General features: G+C 44.2%; 1 protein-coding gene across 1 annotated transcript in view; it reads left to right on the top strand.

The window, feature by feature from the left end:
* Positions 1-19160, top strand: part of LOC112230803 (synaptic vesicle glycoprotein 2C-like) — a 76010-nt gene that overhangs the window by 51827 nt on the left and 5023 nt on the right. The window contains exons 4-10 of the mRNA XM_042311386.1: positions 2841-2992; positions 13915-14048; positions 14245-14334; positions 15715-15825; positions 15922-16010; positions 17043-17207; positions 18523-18656. Of these exons, the coding sequence (XP_042167320.1) occupies positions 2841-2992; positions 13915-14048; positions 14245-14334; positions 15715-15825; positions 15922-16010; positions 17043-17207; positions 18523-18656 (875 nt within the window). The remainder of the gene's footprint in view (positions 1-2840; positions 2993-13914; positions 14049-14244; positions 14335-15714; positions 15826-15921; positions 16011-17042; positions 17208-18522; positions 18657-19160) is intronic.

The raw sequence follows: 19160 nt of genomic DNA on the forward strand, positions 1-19160 counted from the left end.
GCTTGATTACCAACAACGACGAGACGGTCTACAGAGAGGAGGTTAGGGCCCTTGCAGTGTGGTGTCAGGAAAATAACCTCACACTCAATGTCAACAAAACAAAGGAGATTATTGTGGACTTCAGGAAACAGCAGAGGGAGCAGCCCCCTATCCACATCGACGGGACAGTAGTGGAGAAGGTGTAAAGTTTTAAGTTCCTCGGCATACACATCAAGGACCAACTGAAATGGTCCACCCACACAGACGGCGTGGTGAAGAAGGCGCAGCAGCGCCTCTTCAACCTCAGGAGGCTGAAGAAATTCAGCTTGTCACCAAAAACACTCACAAACTTTTACAGATGCACAATCGAGAGCATCCTGTCGGGCTGTATCACCGCCTGGTACGGCAACTGCTCCGCCCACAACTGTAAGGCCAACCAGAGGGTAGTGAGGTCTGCACAACGCATCACCGGGGGCAAACTACCTGCCCTCCAGGACACCTACACCACCTGATGTCACAGGAAGGCCAAAAAGATCATCAAGGACAACAACCACCCGAGCCACTGCCTGTTCACCCCGCTATCATCCAGAAGGCGAGGTCAGTACAGGTGCATCAGGGACTGAAAAACAGCTTCTATCTCAAGGCCATCAGACTGTTAAACAGCCATCACTAACATTGAGTGGCTGCTGCCAACATACTGACTCAAATCTCTAGCCACTTTAATAATTACAAATGGGATGTAATACATGTATAACTAGTCACTTTAAACTATGCCACTTTATATAATGTTTACAGACCCTACATTACTCATCTCATATGTATATACTGTACGCTATACCATCTACTGCATCTTGCCATCTTTATGTAATACATGTATAACTAGTCACTTTAAACAATGCCACTATATAATGTTTACATACCCTACATTACTCATCTCATAAGTATATACTGTACTCTATACCATCTACTGCATCTTGCCATCTTTATGTAATACATGTATAACTAGTCACTTTAAACTATGCCACTTTATATAATGTTTACATACCCTACATTACTCACCTCATAAGTATATACTGTACTCTATACCATCTACTGCATCTTGCCTCTGCTGTTCGGCCATCACTCATTCATATATGTATATGTACATATTCTTATTCATTCCTTTACACTTGTGTGTATAAGGTAGTTGTTGTGAAATTGTTAGATGACTTGTTAGATATTACTGCATGGTCAGAACTAGAAGCACAAGCATTTTGATACACTCGCATTAACATCTGCTAACCATGTGTATGTGATCAATACGATTTGATTTGATTTGAATTGCATGCTAAGTCAGACTGGAGTCATCTTCCTCACATTATTTGAATGTGGCTCCTTAGCTTTATCACCTAAGGCATCATAAATCAGAGTTAAATCTCAGAAGCTCCTCTCAGTTCACACAGACACAATAGAGTTCTAAGAAGCCCATTCTGTTGCATAAAACAACCATTCGACGCAATAACAGCATTATGACATAATCTTGTAATTTCACCACCACAATATACTTAAGTATCAAATGTCAAAGTAAAAGTATAAATCATTTCAAATGTATTATATTAAGCAAACCAGACTCTACTATTTAGTTTAAAAAAAAAATGTATACACTCAGACATAATTTACAAACAAAGCATGTGTTTAGTGAGTCCTCCAGATCAGAGGCAGCAGGGATGACCAGGGATGTTCTCTGTTTAGTGAGTCCTCCAGATCAGAGGCAGCAGGGATGACCAGAGATGTTCTCTGTTTAGTGAGTCCTCCAGATCAGAGGCAGTAGGGATGACCAGGGATGTTCTCTGTTTAGTGAGTCCTCCAGATCAGAGGCAGTAGGGATGACCAGGGATGTTCTCTGTTTAGTGAGTCCTCCAGATCAGAGGCAGCAGGGATGACCAGGGATGTTCTCTGTTTAGTGTGTCCTCCAGATCAGAGGCAGTAGGGATGACCAGGGATGTTCTCTGTTTAGTGAGTCCTCCAGATCAGAGGCAGTAGGGATGACCAGGGATGTTCTCTGTTTAGTGAGTCCTCCAGATCAGAGGCAGCAGGGATGACCAGGGATGTTCTCTGTTTAGTGAGTCCTCCAGATCAGAGGCAGCAGGGATGACCAGAGATGTTCTCTTGATAAGTACGTAACTTGGACCATTTTCCTGCCCTCCTAAGCATTCAAAATGTAACAAGTACTTTTGGTTATCAGGGAAAATGTATGGAGTAAAATGGACATTAATTTCTTTAGGAATGTAGTGAAGTAAAAGTAAAAGTTGTTAAAAATATGAATAGTAAAGTCAAGTACAGATACCCCCAAAAATGACTTAAGTAGTACTTTACAGTAGTTTTACCTAAGTACTTTACACCTCTGCGGATAAATAGTCATCTATTAATAGTTTGATGTCTGTCGTACTGTGTTGCCAATGGGACCAGATGAAAGGCTGTGTGGCTGCTAACTGCTGGTTCCTCTGATGGCCTATTGATTTTGTCATCCACCAGATCTCGATCTCTCTCTCTCTTGCTTGCTCGCACTCGTCTGTCTGTCTGTCTGTCTGTCTGTCTGTCTGTCTGTCTGTCTGTCTGTCTGTCTGTCTGTCTATTGCTCTTTCTCTATTGCTCTCTCTAACTCTTTATTTCTCTTGTTCTGTCTTTCTGTTTCTCTCTCCAGGCTCAGTCCTATTGCGTTAGATGAGAGCAGCCATGTTTCCTGAACTGCTCACATAAACACACATACAACACCAATGACTGGACAAAAAGGACAAAAGGGGCACTCCAAAAATGGACCCTATGTTTTGCGGTTAATTTGTCCATGTAGTGCTGACTATATTTCCCATGTCCCCGTGCAGGATTGGTGGGGCTGTGCCCATCGTGTTCCCCTACTTTGCTGAGTTCCTGGCGAGGGAGAAGAGAGGAGAGCACCTGAGCTGGCTCTGCATGTTCTGGATGATAGGAGGGATCTACGCCTCAGCCATGGCCTGGCTCATCATACCACACTACGGTGAGTGACTGACAGCCCTGTCCTCCTATCAGGTACAGGATTATCTGAGTGACTCACTTAGTTCTCCAATAATAACCGTTCTACGGCAAGTTACATTTGTCACGTGATTGACATTAGCAACTTAGGCCTGAACGGGCTGCAACCCGTATCCTAGAATGGACAAGTATATTTAACAGCAACCAAAGCGAGAGAAGAGGGACGAAAGAGAGAACGAGAGGGGATTAGAGAAAGAAAGGACAGAATAGAGGAGAGAGGGCCAACAGTTAGAAAAGAGAAGGAGAGACGGAGAGGACAAGAGGAAAGAAAAAGCAAGAGGGAAGGAGAAGTGGAGAAGTGAAGATGATTTATGTGGGCGGTGTCAGGGATATTTAAAGGGTGAAGGAAAAACTGAGCGAGGGAGGGAGGGACAGAGGGTGATCGATAAAGAAAAGCAGAGTGGGAGAGACAGGGGGAGAGAGAGAGAGAGAGAGAAGGGACGAGGGAGAACGGGAACAGGAAAAAGAAAGACTGGTGAATTGAGAGAAAGGGAGAGCAAATGAAGGATAGAGACGAAGGAGGGGGGGTGATTGAAGAGGTGTGGTGAATGCATGGTGGTGTATGCAATGTAGTGTAGGCAAGTGTAGAATTATCAGTGAAGTCATTGATTTACTATAAAAAACTGTTGAGTGCAGAAGATAAAAAAGCACTCGACATAAAACACACAACATGTCTTCACACACACACACGCTCCACACACCGTTAAAACACCTTTGTCTCTCTGTGTGAAGCAGCTGTGTGTGTGTGTGTGTGTGTGTGTGTGTGTGTGTGTGTGTGTGAAGCAGCCGTGTGTGTGTGTGTGTGTGTGTGTGTGTGTGTGTGTGTGTGTGTGTGTGTGTGTGTGTGTGTGTGTGTGTGTGTGTGTGTGTGTGTGTGAAGCATCCGTGTGTGTGTGTGTGTGTGTGTGTGTGTGTGTGTGTGTGTGTGTGTGTGTGTGTGTGTGTGTGAAGCATCTGTGTGTGTGTGTGTGTGTGTGTGTGTGTGTGTGTGTGTGTGTGTGTGTGTGAAGCAGCCGTGTGTGTGTGTGTGTGTGTGTGTGTGTGTGTGTGTGTGTGTGTGTGTGTGTGTGTGTGTGTGTGTGTGTGTGTGTGTGTGTGTGTGTGTGTGTGGTGTGTGTGAAGCAGCCGTGTGTGTGTCATAGGTTCTGCCGCAGTGGACTCTTCATTGACTGCTGCTGGCCAGAGGCTGCAGGACTCCTCTTCCTGGAAAACCTCAGTGTCTGTGTGTGTGTTTGCATGTGTGTTTGCTGAATTAAGTTGAGGGGCGTAACCTCACAGCCGTAATGTTTTGTGTGTGTCTGTGAGGAGCTGTGCATGTCTGTGGTTACTGTATACTGTACACTCAAATTGCAATTCTAATCAGGGTTTATTTGTCCACAGATTAGCAGATGTTAAAGGAGTAGTTCACTATTTTACAACATGATGTTAGATGGTTCCTGACCCTGGAGGTAGTTTATGAGCAAGGAGAAACTGTAATCCATGGTTCATTCTTGTCTAAAGTGACGGTGGGCATGTTATCTTAAAAAATATATCATTTCCAAACCACCTGAAGTCAACTCCATATTTGGTTTGAGGATACCTAAAGGTGATTTAGTCGTTTTTAAAAATATATATATATTTTTTTTACATGTACCCATCACTTCCATAGATTTTTAGCTAGCGGTGGCTAAAGTTAGCTGAAGTTTGTCATGGTTGTTTAAAGAAAAACTGAAGCTCCCCAATATTAGAAACAGGTCAATTTAACTCCCCCAATAATATAATATGATGAGTTTGATTGGAAAAACATCCCCACTGTAAAGTGCCAGGCAGCTAATGGCTTTATGTGGCTTTGCACCACAGTGACTCATTTTCTAATTTTATGAGGAGGCAGCCTGCCCAATGTATTGCTTTGGTCTGCAGTAACAGTTCAACAGCGTGCACTACTCTCTCTCTCTCTCTTTGTGGTGTTTGCTGAGGAGACGTAGCGCAGCTATATTCATGAGCGCTCCAATGTATAAATGTTTTGAGAGTTTCAAACGAGTAAAAGTTCATGAACATTTCATAAATGTATTCCTATGTTAGCAAACTACTGCTGATGAGATAAGATTGTGTAAAAAAATGTTTTATACCGAGTGACCCAATGCTAAGTTGGCTATTTTTGCTAGGCTAACATTAGCTAGCTAAGCTAGCTCCAAAGCACAGATAGAAGAATGAGCCAGATGTTTCACTGGATGTATAAATCTGAAGCATCCGTCCAGTATTTCCACTCATCACCAAATTTGGTGATGAGAGGAATCCCAGTGGCCAGCAGTGGGAGAAGGTGGAGCGAGATGGAATTTGCCCGACATTCTGCAAATTTTCTCATCTATGAAACATTTGAATACATCTCAATACAAAAATTGCATTTTTTTAGAAAGAGTGCAAGGGCGAATTGGGTTATTGCACGTATGTACATCACAGAGTAGGTGTTCCAAAGACAAAAAAAACGTGATTACATGCTAGAATGTGGCAATATGATCTCGCTAGCTCGTGTTTGGCTCTGCCCACCTTGTTGCTTGTTCTGCCCACTGTGATTAATTTGCTCCCGTTGGAAATGACAGGCTGTGGTCTATCTTGGGTTGGTAATACAACATCTTTGATCAAAGCCAGCACAGTATCTGGAGCTTCCCCTTTTGCCTTTTCAATTGCAGGTTCAGATAAGCAGCAGTAGATCATAGCTGATCATATGATTATGACTGGGTTCAAAGTGAGTGAGAGAGAGCAATATAGTGAGTGAGAGAGATAGAGAGAGAGCACCGTCCATGTTGAAGCAGGGAGAAGATGAACAGGTTATCAAGTGAGAATTTTGAGTTAAAAAGCCCTATCAGTTCAATTCCTCCTCTTTACTGACAGTACACGGGGGTCAGGGACAGTTAGTAGAGGGAGATCCCTGCCCATGTTGAGGCACAGGGAGAGGAATAACAGGTCATCAGGTGAGAATTTGGAATTTGAGTTATAAGGCAGTCTGGTAAAGCATGTTGCACAGCAATTTAAGTTGCACACAGGTTTGGAACTATCAGTTCAACTCCTCATCTTTGCTGACTCTAGCCCACGTGCTATACCAAATGTTGTTGCCTACATTCTGATTTCATTTGGTTTCATTTGATTGCCTTACGGAGGGAATAACTACACTGTTTGTATTCGGCCATGTTTCCATGTTACGTTACAATCCCGGATATCTCTTTGGAATGCAACTCTTGCCCTAACTTTGTCGACTTTGTTAACTGGACTGGACATTAGTGGACAGAAGTGGTGGGTGGTGTGCGCTTTGTGGCAATAGTTTGGGGAAGGCCCTTTTCTGTTTCAGCATGACAATGCCCCCGTGCACAAAGCGAGGTCCATACAGAAATTGTTTGGCGAGATCTGTGTGGAAGAACTTGACTGGCCTGCGCAGAGCCCTGGCCTCAACCCCATCAAAAACCATTGGGATGAATTGGAACACTGACTGCGAGCCAAAGGCCTAATCGCCCAGCATCAGTGCCCGACCTCACTAATGCTCTTGTGGCTGAATGGAGTGGAGAGAGGAAGCTGTTAGAGCAGCAAAGGGAGGACACTTCATATGAATGCCCATGATTTTAGAATGAGATGTTTGACGAACAGGTGTCCACATAAATTTGTCATGTAGTGTAGTTTGACTGTCACTGAATTATTTTATGAATTAACACTGCAATTAAATTGTGTAACCAAGTAAGAAGTTTGTGGACTCAGATTCCCTCGACTCCTTTTAAGTTAATTGGGTATAAGAAATGAGTTATTCACGACCATGTACTAGCCAAGCGTAATGATGGGTACATAAATAGAATAATAGTTTTTGACATGTAAATGTAGTTAAATAAGGGTTCTGAACTGTTAAAAGTAAGAACACAGTTTAAAGTAATATAAAAAAATATTGGTGTTTCCGTTGTGATTGTAGTATATTAACCAATTTAACAGCACATTTTTTTAAATGTATTTTCACTTCAAAATTAACCAGAAATAACAATTTCACAACTTTTTAATGCTTTTTTAAATCTCCCATGTGGGGCATGGGAGATCCAACTGCATACTGTACCGCCGGGTCCCCCTAGAGCGGTGTTGACAACGGAAACCCATTGACCCTAATCCCCCCAAAATCCAACACAAAGTTACGCCCTTGAACTGAACAATGGATTACAGTTTCTCCTGGCCTGTAGACTACTTTCAGGGCGAGGAACCTTCTAACATCAAGATGTAAAATAGTGAACTACTCCTTTAAAGCAGATACAGCGAAATGCTTGTGTTTCTAGCTCCAGCTGTACAGTAAATGTCTAACAGTGAAATACTAATACAAAAAATATACAGTACCAGTCAAAAGATTGGACACACCTACTCATTCAAGGGTTTTTCTTTATTTGTACTATTTTCTACATTGTAGAATAATAGTGAAGACATAATCTATGGAATAACACATATGGAATCATGTAGTAACCAAAAAAGTATTAAACAAGTCCAAGTGTATTTTATATTTTTAGATTCTTCAAAGTAGCCACAATTTTCCTTGGATGACAGCTTTGCACACTCTTGGCATTCTCTCAATCAGTTTCATGGAATGCATTATAATTATAATATATTTTGATTTGTTTAATATTTTGATTTGTTTAATACTTTTTTGGTTACTAAATGATTCCATGTGTTATTTCATAGTTTTGATGTATTCACTATTATTTGACAATGTATAAAATAGTAAAAATAAAGAATAACCCGTGAATGAGTAGGTGTGTCTAAAATGTTGACTGATACTGTATATATATTTATAATTACATATTCATAATGACCCGTGAATGAGTAGGTGTGTCCAAAATGTTGACTGATACTGTATATATATTTATAATTACATATTCATAATGACCCGTGAATGAGTAGGTGTGTCTAAAATGTTGACTGATACTGTATATATATTTATAATTACATATTCATAATGACCCGTGAATGAGTAGGTGTGTCTAAAATGTTGACTGATACTGTATATATATTTATAATTACATATTCATAATGACCCGTGAATGAGTAGGTGTGTCTAAAATGTTGACTGATACTGTATATATATTTATAATTACATATTCATAATGACCCGTGAATGAGTAGGTGTGTCTAAAATGTTGACTGATACTGTATATATATTTATAATTACATATTCATAATAATAATAATAGAAGAAGAAGAGACAAGAAATGAAGACATCAGAATGAGCAGAGTCTGGAACATAATTGCTGTACGTGGTGTGTACATACAGTATGGACAACATGGGTGCATGGGTGTTTATGTCGTGACGCAATGTTCCCTCTAAACTGCCTGTGTGCGCTTGCGCGCAGCTCCCCTGGGACTGCTGTGCAGAATAATTTTTCCCCATTAGTTAACACTATCAACTTTTCCCTTTACTGTGGGAATTGTGATCGAATCAATGCAATATTGGCCACTTTCAATGCAACATACCGAAACAAAACAAACTATGCAAGAGATTTTGATGTAGGCAGAACACGTCAGAGTAGGATTATATTGTATTGCACGACACAGACCAGTGCGCCATAACCAATCAGAGCTGCAGTTGGCCTATATGCAAATAGACCATTGCCATAAATGGATCTGTGCCATTTACTTTGAACTGGACTGTGTTTACGGCATGAGCGGTTGTGAGTAGATGCGCTTGTTTTGAGATCAAAACGAGAGTCATATCCTTTGCTAGTTAGTGAGTTATTAGACCAGTTATAGATCATTTGTAGTCAGCAATGGGGTAGTGATTGCTTCCTACAAGAGCACAATTTGTCTGCATTTCTAGACATGAAAAAATAGTCATGTAAAGAGCTTTTTTGTTTGTTTTAAAAGGCCAATGTTGTGTTTTGAGACAGGCTTGAAAAAGCTAAGTAGCCAATAGGCAGAGGGTAGCATCATTTGGCTGATTCTCTGTGATAATGCTATGGGAATAATGATGCATTTTTTTGTTTTGTAAAGTGGTTTCTTGCGTCAAAAAACACAATAACATTTCAGTCACCTCCTTGTCTTAAGGACAAGTGGAGAAACAAGGTTAATGTCAAGCCCTGCATGTTTTTTCAAAGTCTCATGGAATGTAGACCTTCATTGAACCCACACATTGGCTGCTACTGTAGGCTAAATGATAGAACAACTATTTCCACGATAAAATGCATTTTCTCCATTGGCTGCTACTGTAGGCTGAATGATAGAACAACTATTTCCACGATAAAATGCATTTTCTCCATTGTTATTGATGGTAGGCCACTCTGGTACAGGTCTACATTATGATCAAATAGCCACAGTAGCCTACCTGACCACTGTTAAAACTAACTGAAGGGCCTCCCAAGTGGCGCAGCAATCTAAGGCACTGCATCGCAGTGCTAGAGGCGTTTCTACAGACCTGGATTCGATCCCAGGCAGTGTCACAACCGGATGTGATCGGGAGTCCCATAGGGCGGAACACAATTGGCCCAGTGTCATCCGGGTTTTGGGAGGGTTTGGCTGGTCGTGCTTTACTTGGCTCATCGCGCTCTAGCGACTCCTTGTGGTGGGCCAGGCGCCTGCAGGCTGACCTCGGTTGTCAGTTGAACGGTGTTTCCTCCGACACATTGGTGCAGCTGGCTTCCGGGTTAAGCGGGCGGGTGTTAAGAAGCGTAGTTTCATGTTTCGGAGGACGCATGATCCGACCTCCACCTCCAGAGCCCGCCGGGGAGTTGCAGCGATAAGACAAGATCGAAATTGGGGAGAAAAAGGAGGTAAAAAAATGACTACTACTACTAATAATAATAACTTAAAGCGGGTACAGCCACAGTGTTCACAGTAAGCGTGCGCTGGAAGTTGCACAGAGTTTTTACGACGTTCAAGTTTGCGCTCAGTAGACCTGACATTTGCTCAGTGATTTAACATTGGTCGTGGGCAATGCGCTGAGACCAAGGATACTGCAGGTGTGTATGTGTGTGTGGTGTGACATTGCATTATACTGCATAGCGTAGCTCAATAAATCGTGTTGTGTGTGTGTGCTCGTGGATGCTTGTACGTGTGCATATGTGTGTGTGTCAGTCAGCCATACCCTCCAGTCCATTATAGCTGTATTCTCCCTAATGAGATATGTACTGGTAGAGTCTACACACACACACATACACACACACACACACACACACACACACACACACACACACACACACACACACACACACACACACACACACACACACACACACACACACACACACACACACACAACCCTCCAACAGACATGATTTGGTTTACAATGCTGTTTGTGGATTTGGTTTACAATACTGTGATATCACCATAACTCCCCCTTATACTTCTGGAATCTCCCTGACATAACCATAGAAATAGAATCCATGGATTGATTTACTTTTTTAATATAATACATTGATTATATTTTTATGTATTCTATTCTATCATATGACAGCTCTGTGGCTTTCTCCCTCCACCCTAGGGGCAAGCCAGAATACCACCCATACACTGACTGTAAAATCACCAACTGTCTGCTTGCTGTGTGTCTTTATTTACATCCTGTTCAGGGGATGCTGAAGATATACTTTATGTACTGTCGGCCTACATTCCTTCCTATAAGTAAGAGAATAATAGATACAGAGAAGAAAAGACAGAGAGAGAGAGAGAGAGAGAGAGAGAGAGAGAAGGTAGTGTGTGCAGTGGTTGCTAACTGAGGCTGTTACCTGAGGCCTTGCTTAGCTGTCCTCAGAGAGCTGTGTCAATTAGTCACAACAACTTTCTCTCTCCTTCCCTCCCTCTCTTTCTCTCTCCTTCTCTACCTCTCTTTCTCTCTCCTTCTCTCCCTCTCTTTCTCTCTCCTTCTCTCCCTCTCTCTCTCTCTCTCTCTCTCCTTCTCTCCCTCTCTTTCTCTCTCCTTCTCTCCCTCTCTTTCTCTCTCCTTCTCACCCTCTCTTTCTCTCTCCTTCTCTCCCTCTCTCTCTCCTTCTCTCCCTCTCTCTCTCTCCTTCTCTCCCTCTCTTTCTCTCTCCTTCTCTCCCTCTCTCTCTCTCCTTCTCTCCCTCTCTTTCTCTCTCCTTCTCTCCCTCTCTCTCTCCTTCTCTCCCTCTCTCTCTCCTTCTCTCCCTCTCTTTCTCTCTCCTTCTCTCCCTCTCTTTCTCTCTCCTTCTCTCCCTCTCTCTCTCTCTCTCCTTCTCTCCCTCTCTCTCTCCTTTTCTCCCTCTCTTTCTCTCTCCTTCACTCCCTCTCTTTCTCTCTCCTTCTCTCCCTCTCTTTCTCTCTCCTTCTCTCCCTCTCTCTCTCTCTCTCTCCTTCGCTCCCTCTCTCTCTCTCTCCTTCTCTCCCTCTCTCTCTCTCTCCTTCTCTCCCTCTCTCTCTCTCCTTCTCTCCCTCTCTCTCTCTCCTTCTCTCCCTCTTTTTCTCTCTCCTTCTCTCTCTCTCTCTCTCTCCTTCTCTCCCTCTCTTTCTCTCTCCTTCTCTCCCTCTCTCTCTCTCCTTCTCTCCCTCTCCCTCTCTCTCTCTCCTTCTCTCCCTCTCTTTCTCTCTCCTTCTCTCCCTCTCTTTCTCTCTCCTTCTCTCCCTCTCTTTCTCTCTCCTTCTCACCCTCTCTTTCTCTCTCCTTCTCTCCCTCTCTCTCTCCTACTCTCCCTCTCTCTCTCTCCTTCTCTCCCTCTCTTTCTCTCTCCTTCTCTCCCTCTCTCTCTCTCTCTCTCTCCTTCTCTCCCTCTCTTTCTCTCTCCTTCTCTCCCTCTCTCTCTCTCCTTCTCTCCCTCTCTCTCTCCTTCTCTCCCTCTCTTTCTCTCTCCTTCTCTCCCTCTCTTTCTCTCTCCTTCTCTCCCTCTCTTTCTCTCTCCTTCTCTCCCTCTCTCTCTCTCCTTCTCTCCCTCTCCCTCTCTCCTTCTCTCCCTCTCTTTCTCTCTCCTTCTCTCCCTCTCTCTCTCTCTCCTTCGCTCCCTCTCTCTCTCTCCTTCTCTCCCTCTCTCTCTCTCTCTCTCTCTCTCCTTCTCTCCCTCTCTTTCTCTCTCCTTCTCTCTCTCTCTTTCTCTCTCCTTCTCTCCCTCTCTCTCTCTCCTTCTCTCCCTCTCTCTCTCTCCTTCTCTCCCTCTCTCTCTCTCTCCTTCTCACCCTCTCTCTCTTTCTCTCTCTCCTTCTCCTTTCTTTCTCTCTCCTTCTCTCCCTCTCTCTCCTTCTCCCTCTCTCTCTCCTTCTCTCCCTCTCTCTCCTTCTCCCTCTCTCTCTCTCTCTCCTTCTCCCTCTCTCTCTCTCTCCTTCTCTCCCTCTCTCTCTCTCTCCCCTTCTCCCTCTCTCTCTCTCTCTCCTTCTCCCTCTCTCTCTCATTCTCTCTCTCCCTCTCTCTCTCTCTCCTTCTCTCCCTCTCTCTCTCCTTCTCCCTCTCTTTCTCTCTCCTTCTCTCCCTCTCTCTCTCTCCTTCTCCCTCTCTCTCTCCTTCTCTCCCTCTCTCTCCTCTTCTCCCTCTCTCCCTCCCCTTCTCCCTCCCTCTCTCTCTCTCTCCTTCTCTCTCCGTCTCCCTCTCTCCCTCTCTCTCTCCTTCTCTCTCCCTCTCCCTCTCCCTCCCTCTCTCTCTCTCCTTCTCTCCCTCTCTCACTCCTTCTCTCCCTCTCTCTCCTTCTCTCCCTCTCTCCCTCTCTTTCTCTCTCCTTCTCTCTCTCTCTCCCTCTCTCTCTCTCTCTCCCTCTCACTCCTTCTCTCTCCCTCTCTCTCTCTCCTTCTCTCTCTCTCTCCCTCTCTCTCTCTCTCCCTCTCACTCCTTCTCTCTCCCTCTCTCTCTCTCTCCCTCTCTCTCTCTCCTTCTCTCCCTCTCTCTCTCTCCCTCTCTCTCTCTCCTTCTCTCCCTCTATCTCTCTCCCCTTCTCCCTCCTTCTCTCCCTCTCTCTCTCCTTCTCCCTCTCTTTCTCTCTCCTTCTCTCCCTCTCTCTCTCTCCTTCTCCCTCTCTCTCCCTCTCTCTCTCCTTCTCTCCCTCTCTCTCTCCTTCTCCCTCTCTCTCTCCTTCTCCCTCTCTCTCTCTCTCTCTCTCCTTCTCTCTCCCTCTCCCTCTCTCCCTCTCTCTCTCCTTCTCTCTCCCTCTCCCTCTCCCTCTCTCTCTCCTCTCTCTCTCCCTCTCTCTCTCTCTCTCTCTCTCTCTCCCTCCCTCTCTCTCTCCTTCTCTCCCTCTCTCACTCCTTCTCTCCCTCTCTCTCCTTCTCTCCCTCTCTCCCTCTCTTTCTCTCTCCTTCTCTCCCCTCTCTCTCTCTCCTTCTCTCCCTCTCTCTCTCCCTCTCTCTCTCTCTCTCCCTCTCCTCCTTCTCTCTCCCTCTCTCTCTCTCCCTCTCTGTCTCTCTCCTTCTCTCCCTCTCTCTCCCTCTCTCTCTCTCCCTCTCACTCTCTCTCTCTCCTTCTCTCCCTCTCTCACTCCTTCTCTCCCTCTCTCTCCTTCTCTCCCTCTCTCCCTCTCTTTCTCTCTCCTTCTCTCCCTCTCTCTCTCTCCTTCTCTCCCTCTCTCTCCCTCTCTCTCTCTCTCCCTCTCACTCCTTCTCTCTCCCTCTCTCTCTCCATCTCTCCTTCTCTCTTTCTCTCCCGTTCTCTTCACCATATGGTGTTCTTCAGCCTCCAGTCATTCTCATTACCATCAACATGCTGCATCTCATGTGGAAAATAGAAGTGTGTGTTTCCTCATAAGAGACAATAATGAAACAGGTTGATGATTCAAGGGTGCTTGGAGGCACTAGATTTTCAGACCTTCATCCAAGGGTGCTTGGAGGCACTAGATTTTCAGACCTTCATCCGAGGGTGCTTGGAGGCACAAGATTTTCAGACCTTCATACTTTTTACAAAAATACATCATACTATTTCTGTGCTAATTTTGCTTGTATCTGATTGGTGGTTTCTGTTTGTGTGTGCAGGTTGGAGTTTCAGTATGGGCTCGGCTTACCAGTTCCACAGTTGGAGAGTGTTTGTGGTGGTGTGTGCTCTGCCCTGTGTGTGTGCTGTCGTAGCACTCACCTTCATACCTGAGAGCCCACGATTTTTCCTAGAGGTAAGGAGTGTGTGTGTGTGTGTCTGTGTGTGTGTGTGTGTCTGTGTCTGTGTCTGTGTCTGTGTGTGTGTGTGTGTGTGTGTGTGTGTGTGTGTGTGTGTGTGTGTGTGTGTGTGTGTGTGTGTGTGTGTGTGTGTGTGTGTGTGTGTGTGCGTGTGCATGTGTGCGTGTGCGTAACCCTCCTCTCTGTGTATAGATGGGTAAACATGACGAGGCCTGGATGGTGCTGAAACAGATCCACGACACCAACATGAGGGCCCGCGGAGAACCAGAGAAAGTCTTTACTGTGAGTATACAGTACCTCTCTCTCTCTTGCTTGCTCGCACTCTTCTGTCTGTCTGTCTGTGTGTCTGTGTGTCTGTCTGTCTGTCTGTCTGTCTGTCTGTCTGTCTGTCTGTCTGTCTGTCTGTCTGTCTGTCTGTCTGTCTGTCTGTCTGTCTGTCTGTCTGTCTGTCTGTCTGTCTGTCTGTCTCTCTTTTCTCTCTCTCTCTCTCTCTCTCTCTCTCTCTCACTCTCTCACTCTCTGTCTCTCTCTCTCTTGCTTGCTCGCACTCTTCTGTCTGTCTGTCTCTCTTTCTCTCTCTCTCTCTCTCTCTTTCACTCTCTGTCTCTCTCTCAATTCAAAAGCTGTATTGTCATGGGAAACATATGTTTACATTGGCAAAGCAAGTGAAGTAGATAATAAACAAAAATGAAATAAACAATAAAAATGTACTGTAAACATTACACTCACAGAAGTTTCGAAAGACTAAAGACATTTCAAATGTCATATTATGTCTATATAGAGTGTTGTAAAGATGTGCAAATAGTTAAAGTACAAAAGGGAAAATAAATAAACATAAATATGGGTTGTATTTACAATGGTGTTTGTTCTTCACTGGTTGCCCTTTTCTTGTGGCAACAGGTCACACATCTTGCTGCTGTGATGGCACACTGTGGTATTCCACCCAGTAGATGTGGGAGTTTATCAAAATTGGTTTTGTTTTCAAATTCTTTGTGGATCTGTGTAATCCGAGGGAAATATGTGTCTCTAATATGGTTATACATTTGGCAGGAGGTCAGGAAGTGCAGCTCAGTTTCCACCTCAGTTTGTGGGCAGTGTGCACATAGCCTGTCTTCTCTTGAGAGCCAGGTCTGCCTACGTTGGCATTTCTCAATAGCAAGGCTATGCTCACTGAGTCTGTACATAGTCAAAGCTTTCCTTAAGTTTGGGTCAGTCACAGTGGTCAGGTATTCTGCCACTGTGTACTCTCCGTTTAGGGCCAAATATTCTAGTTTGCTCTGTTTTTTTGTTAATTCTTTCCAATGTGTCAAGTAATTATCTCTTTGTTTTCTCATGATTTGGTTGGGTCTAATTGTGTTCTCTATCTATCTATCTATCTATCTATCTATCTATCTATCTATCTATCTATCTATCTATCTATCTATCTATCTATCTATCTATCTATCTATCTATCTATCTATCTATCTATCTATCTATCTATCTATCTATCTATCTATCTATCTATCTATCTATCTATCTATCTATCTATCTATCTATCTATCTATCTATCTATCTATCTATCTATCTATCTATCTATCTATCTATCTATCTATCTATCTATCTATCTATCTATCTATCTATCTATCTATCTACACATTGACTGTGTCTACCCCTGTACTGTAGGTGAACAAGATAAAGCTTCCTAAGCATCTGGATGAGTTGGTGGAGATGCAGTCAGACTCAGCCAACCCTGTGGCCAAAGTCCTCTTCAGGATCAGGACCGAACTCAGAGGGGTAGGAGTCCGATTCCCAGATGATATGAAAGCATCATGATGAATGAATTGATCACCCTCTCCCTATTTCCATCTCTCTCTCATTTACTCTGTTTAGATCTGGTTAACGTTCATGAAATGTTTCAACTACCCGGTCAGAGACAACACCATCAAACTGGCCATCGTGTGGTTTACATTGTCTTTTGGGTAAGATTGTCCTCTGTTCATTAGATGAAGGTGTGGAAGTGTTGCTCTTCTCTCAGCAGTACTTATCCCAGCTATCAGTCTGTCCCAGCTGAGTCTGTGTGTTCACAAGGAAGTGTCTGACTCTGAGGTCTAGCCGGTGTCTCGCTGATATCCCTGTGATAAATGCTAACACGCTAACAGGGAAAGGTGATCGCCCATCTATACTGAACAAAAATATAAATGCAACATGCAGCAATTTCCAAGATTTTACTGAGTTACAGTTCATAGAAGTAAATCAGTCAATTTAAATAAACGTATTAGGCCCTAATCTATGGATTTCACATGACTGGGCAGGGGCACAGCCATGGGTGGGTCTGGGAGGGCATAGGCCCACCCACTGGGGAGCCAGGCCCAGCCAATTGGAATGAGTTTTTCCCGACAAAAGACAGAAGTACTCCTCAGCACCTCCCCCCCTCCTCGAACAATACCGCTAGTGAAGAACCATGATGTTGGGCCTGGGCTGGCGTGGTTACACGTGGTGTGCGGTTGGAAACCGGTTGGATAAACTGCCAAATTCTCTAAAACAGCTCTGTTGGACATTCCTGCAGCCAGCATGCCAAATGCACGCTCCCTCAAAACTTGAGTCATCTGTGGCATCTGTGTTGTGGGACAGAACTGCACATTTTAGAGTGGCCTTTTATTGTCCCCAGCACAAGGTGCACCTGTGTAATGATCATGCTGTTTAATCAGCTTCTTGATCTGCCACACCTGTCAGGTGGATGGATTATCTTGGCAAAGGATAAATGCTCAATAAACAGGGATGTAAACTAATTTGTGCACAACATTTGAGAGAAATAAGCTTTTTGTGCATTATGGAAAATGTCTGGGATCTTTTATTTCAGCTCATGAAACATGCGACCAACACTTTACATGTTGCATTTATATTTTCGTTCACTAAAGTAACCACTTAGCATCAATAATACATTGCACTACTTTTCAAATGAACCACGTTGAAACAAAACAAGCCACGATGATGTACTTTCCTGTGTGCAGGTACTACGGCCTATCAGTGTGGTTCCCTGATGTCATCCATCACCTTCAGTCTGATGAGTACGCCTCCAGAGTGAAGACTCACAACAACGAACATATAGAAGACTTCACCTTTAACTTCACCCTGGAGAACCAGATACACACCAACGGAGTGTTCGTCAACGACAGGTACTGTGTCAGCACGCACGCACACACACACACACGCACACACACACACACACACACGCACACGCACACACACATCAACGGAGTCTTCATCAATGCCAGGCATTGTAACCAACAGACTCTCTTAAAGGGACTGTCTCTAATGTGTTCAACAGGCTCTCTCAGAACCCCCAGTTTCTCCAATGATAATATATTTAAAGTATCTCATTCCTTGTCTGCAGTGTGATCCGTCATCCCTGTAAGCAACACACCGTTCCTTTATCTACACCGCCTCCAGGAAATTACAAAAAACATCATCTCTCTCCCTCGCCTCCTCCCAACCATTCCTTCTCCCTCCCTCCCTCCTTCTTGGCCTCTCTCTCTCTCTCTCTCTCTCTCTCTCTCTCTCTCTCTCTCTCTCTCTCTCTCTCTCTCTCTCTCTCTCTCTCTCTCTCCTCTCTCTCTCTCTCTCTCTCTCTCTCTCTCTCTCTCCCTCTCTCTCTCTCTCTCTCTCTCTCTCTCTCTCTCTCTCTCTCTCTCTCTCTCTCTCTCTCTCTCTCTCTCTGTCTCTCTCTCTCTCTCTCTCTCTCTCTCTCTCTCTCTCTCTCTCTCTCTCTCTCTCTCTCTCTCTCTCTCTCTCTCAAGGTTACTATTGCCTCTTTCAGAGGCCAGAGGAGACACCTCAATGTATATTTGTATTATGCTTCTCCTCTGTATCTTATCTTGGAACACAACATGACACAACACACATATATTAGATTAGATGAGAGGCAGTATCGTAATACAGTAGCTGTGGGGGTGGATAAGAGACAGGCATGCTGGGATATATCCGACAATATCACAGGACCGTGTTGACGTACTACACTGCTTACATTAGAAACCATGGTTACCTCAGAACGGAAAAACAATCGATTAGAGCTGTAAATACGTGAACTTAGTTCATCTCAACACTGCGCGCGTGTGTGTTTGTGTGTGTGTGTGTGTATGCACTTTTTTTTGTGCATCAACAATACTGGCCAGTGGACCTGCGTTGCGTCTCTGTTTTGTAAAGTCTTAAATCAGTCCCGTCCAGCCCAGTCCAGTTCAACGCGTCTCCTTATCTCGCGGTTAGAAAGGGCTGAGTCAGCGTATAGGCCAGGCTTGGCTCCTAGTTAGTGGTCTCACACCGCTGACTGCTGGAGAGGATAGCATAAATCCTTTATTTGCCTGATTACAATCTCAGCTCCTCAGCTTTGTGTGTGTAGACCATAAATAAGTGTTGATGTTTGTTGTTGTTTTTTCTCCTCCTCTCCTCCTCTCCTCCTCTCCTTCTGACCTAATCTCATATCCGGCTCGCTAGGTTCATCAGCATGAAGTTGAAGTCCGTCACCTTCATAGACTCCACATTTCAGAACTGTTACTTTGATGACGTGTCAACAGTAGGCTCATTATTCAAGAACTGCAGCTTCGTAGAAGCCTTCTTTTATAACACAGGTGAGAGTCGACACACACACTCGGTTATTTACTTGAAATGTAACTCACGTCTCTTCCTCACAGCAACCATGTTATAGATGATGTGTCCCCCTGCCTAGCTTCCCATAAAACCCTATTTTGCTTCGGACATAACTCTCTTCCTCTCCTCTCTCTATATTTCTCTGCTCTCTCTCTCTACCCCCTATCTCTATTCTTTCTCTCTCTCTCTACCCCCTATCTCTATTCTTTCTCTCTCTCTCTACCCCCTATCTCGATTCTTTCTCTCTCTCTCTACCCCTATCTCTATTCTTTCTCTCTCTCTCTACCCCCTATCTCTATTCTTTCTCTCTCTCTCTACCCCTATCTCTATTCTTTCTCTCTCTCTCTACCCCCTATCTCTATTCTTTCTCTCTCTCTCTACCCCCTATCTCTATTCTTTTTCTCTCTCTCTCTACCCCCTATCTCTATTCTTTCTCTCTCTCTACCCCCTATCTCTATTCTTTTCTCTCTCTCTACCCCTATCTC

Source organism: Oncorhynchus tshawytscha, linkage group LG33, assembly GCF_018296145.1.
Source record: "Oncorhynchus tshawytscha isolate Ot180627B linkage group LG33, Otsh_v2.0, whole genome shotgun sequence".
NCBI classification, from domain to species: Eukaryota; Metazoa; Chordata; class Actinopteri; order Salmoniformes; family Salmonidae; genus Oncorhynchus; species Oncorhynchus tshawytscha.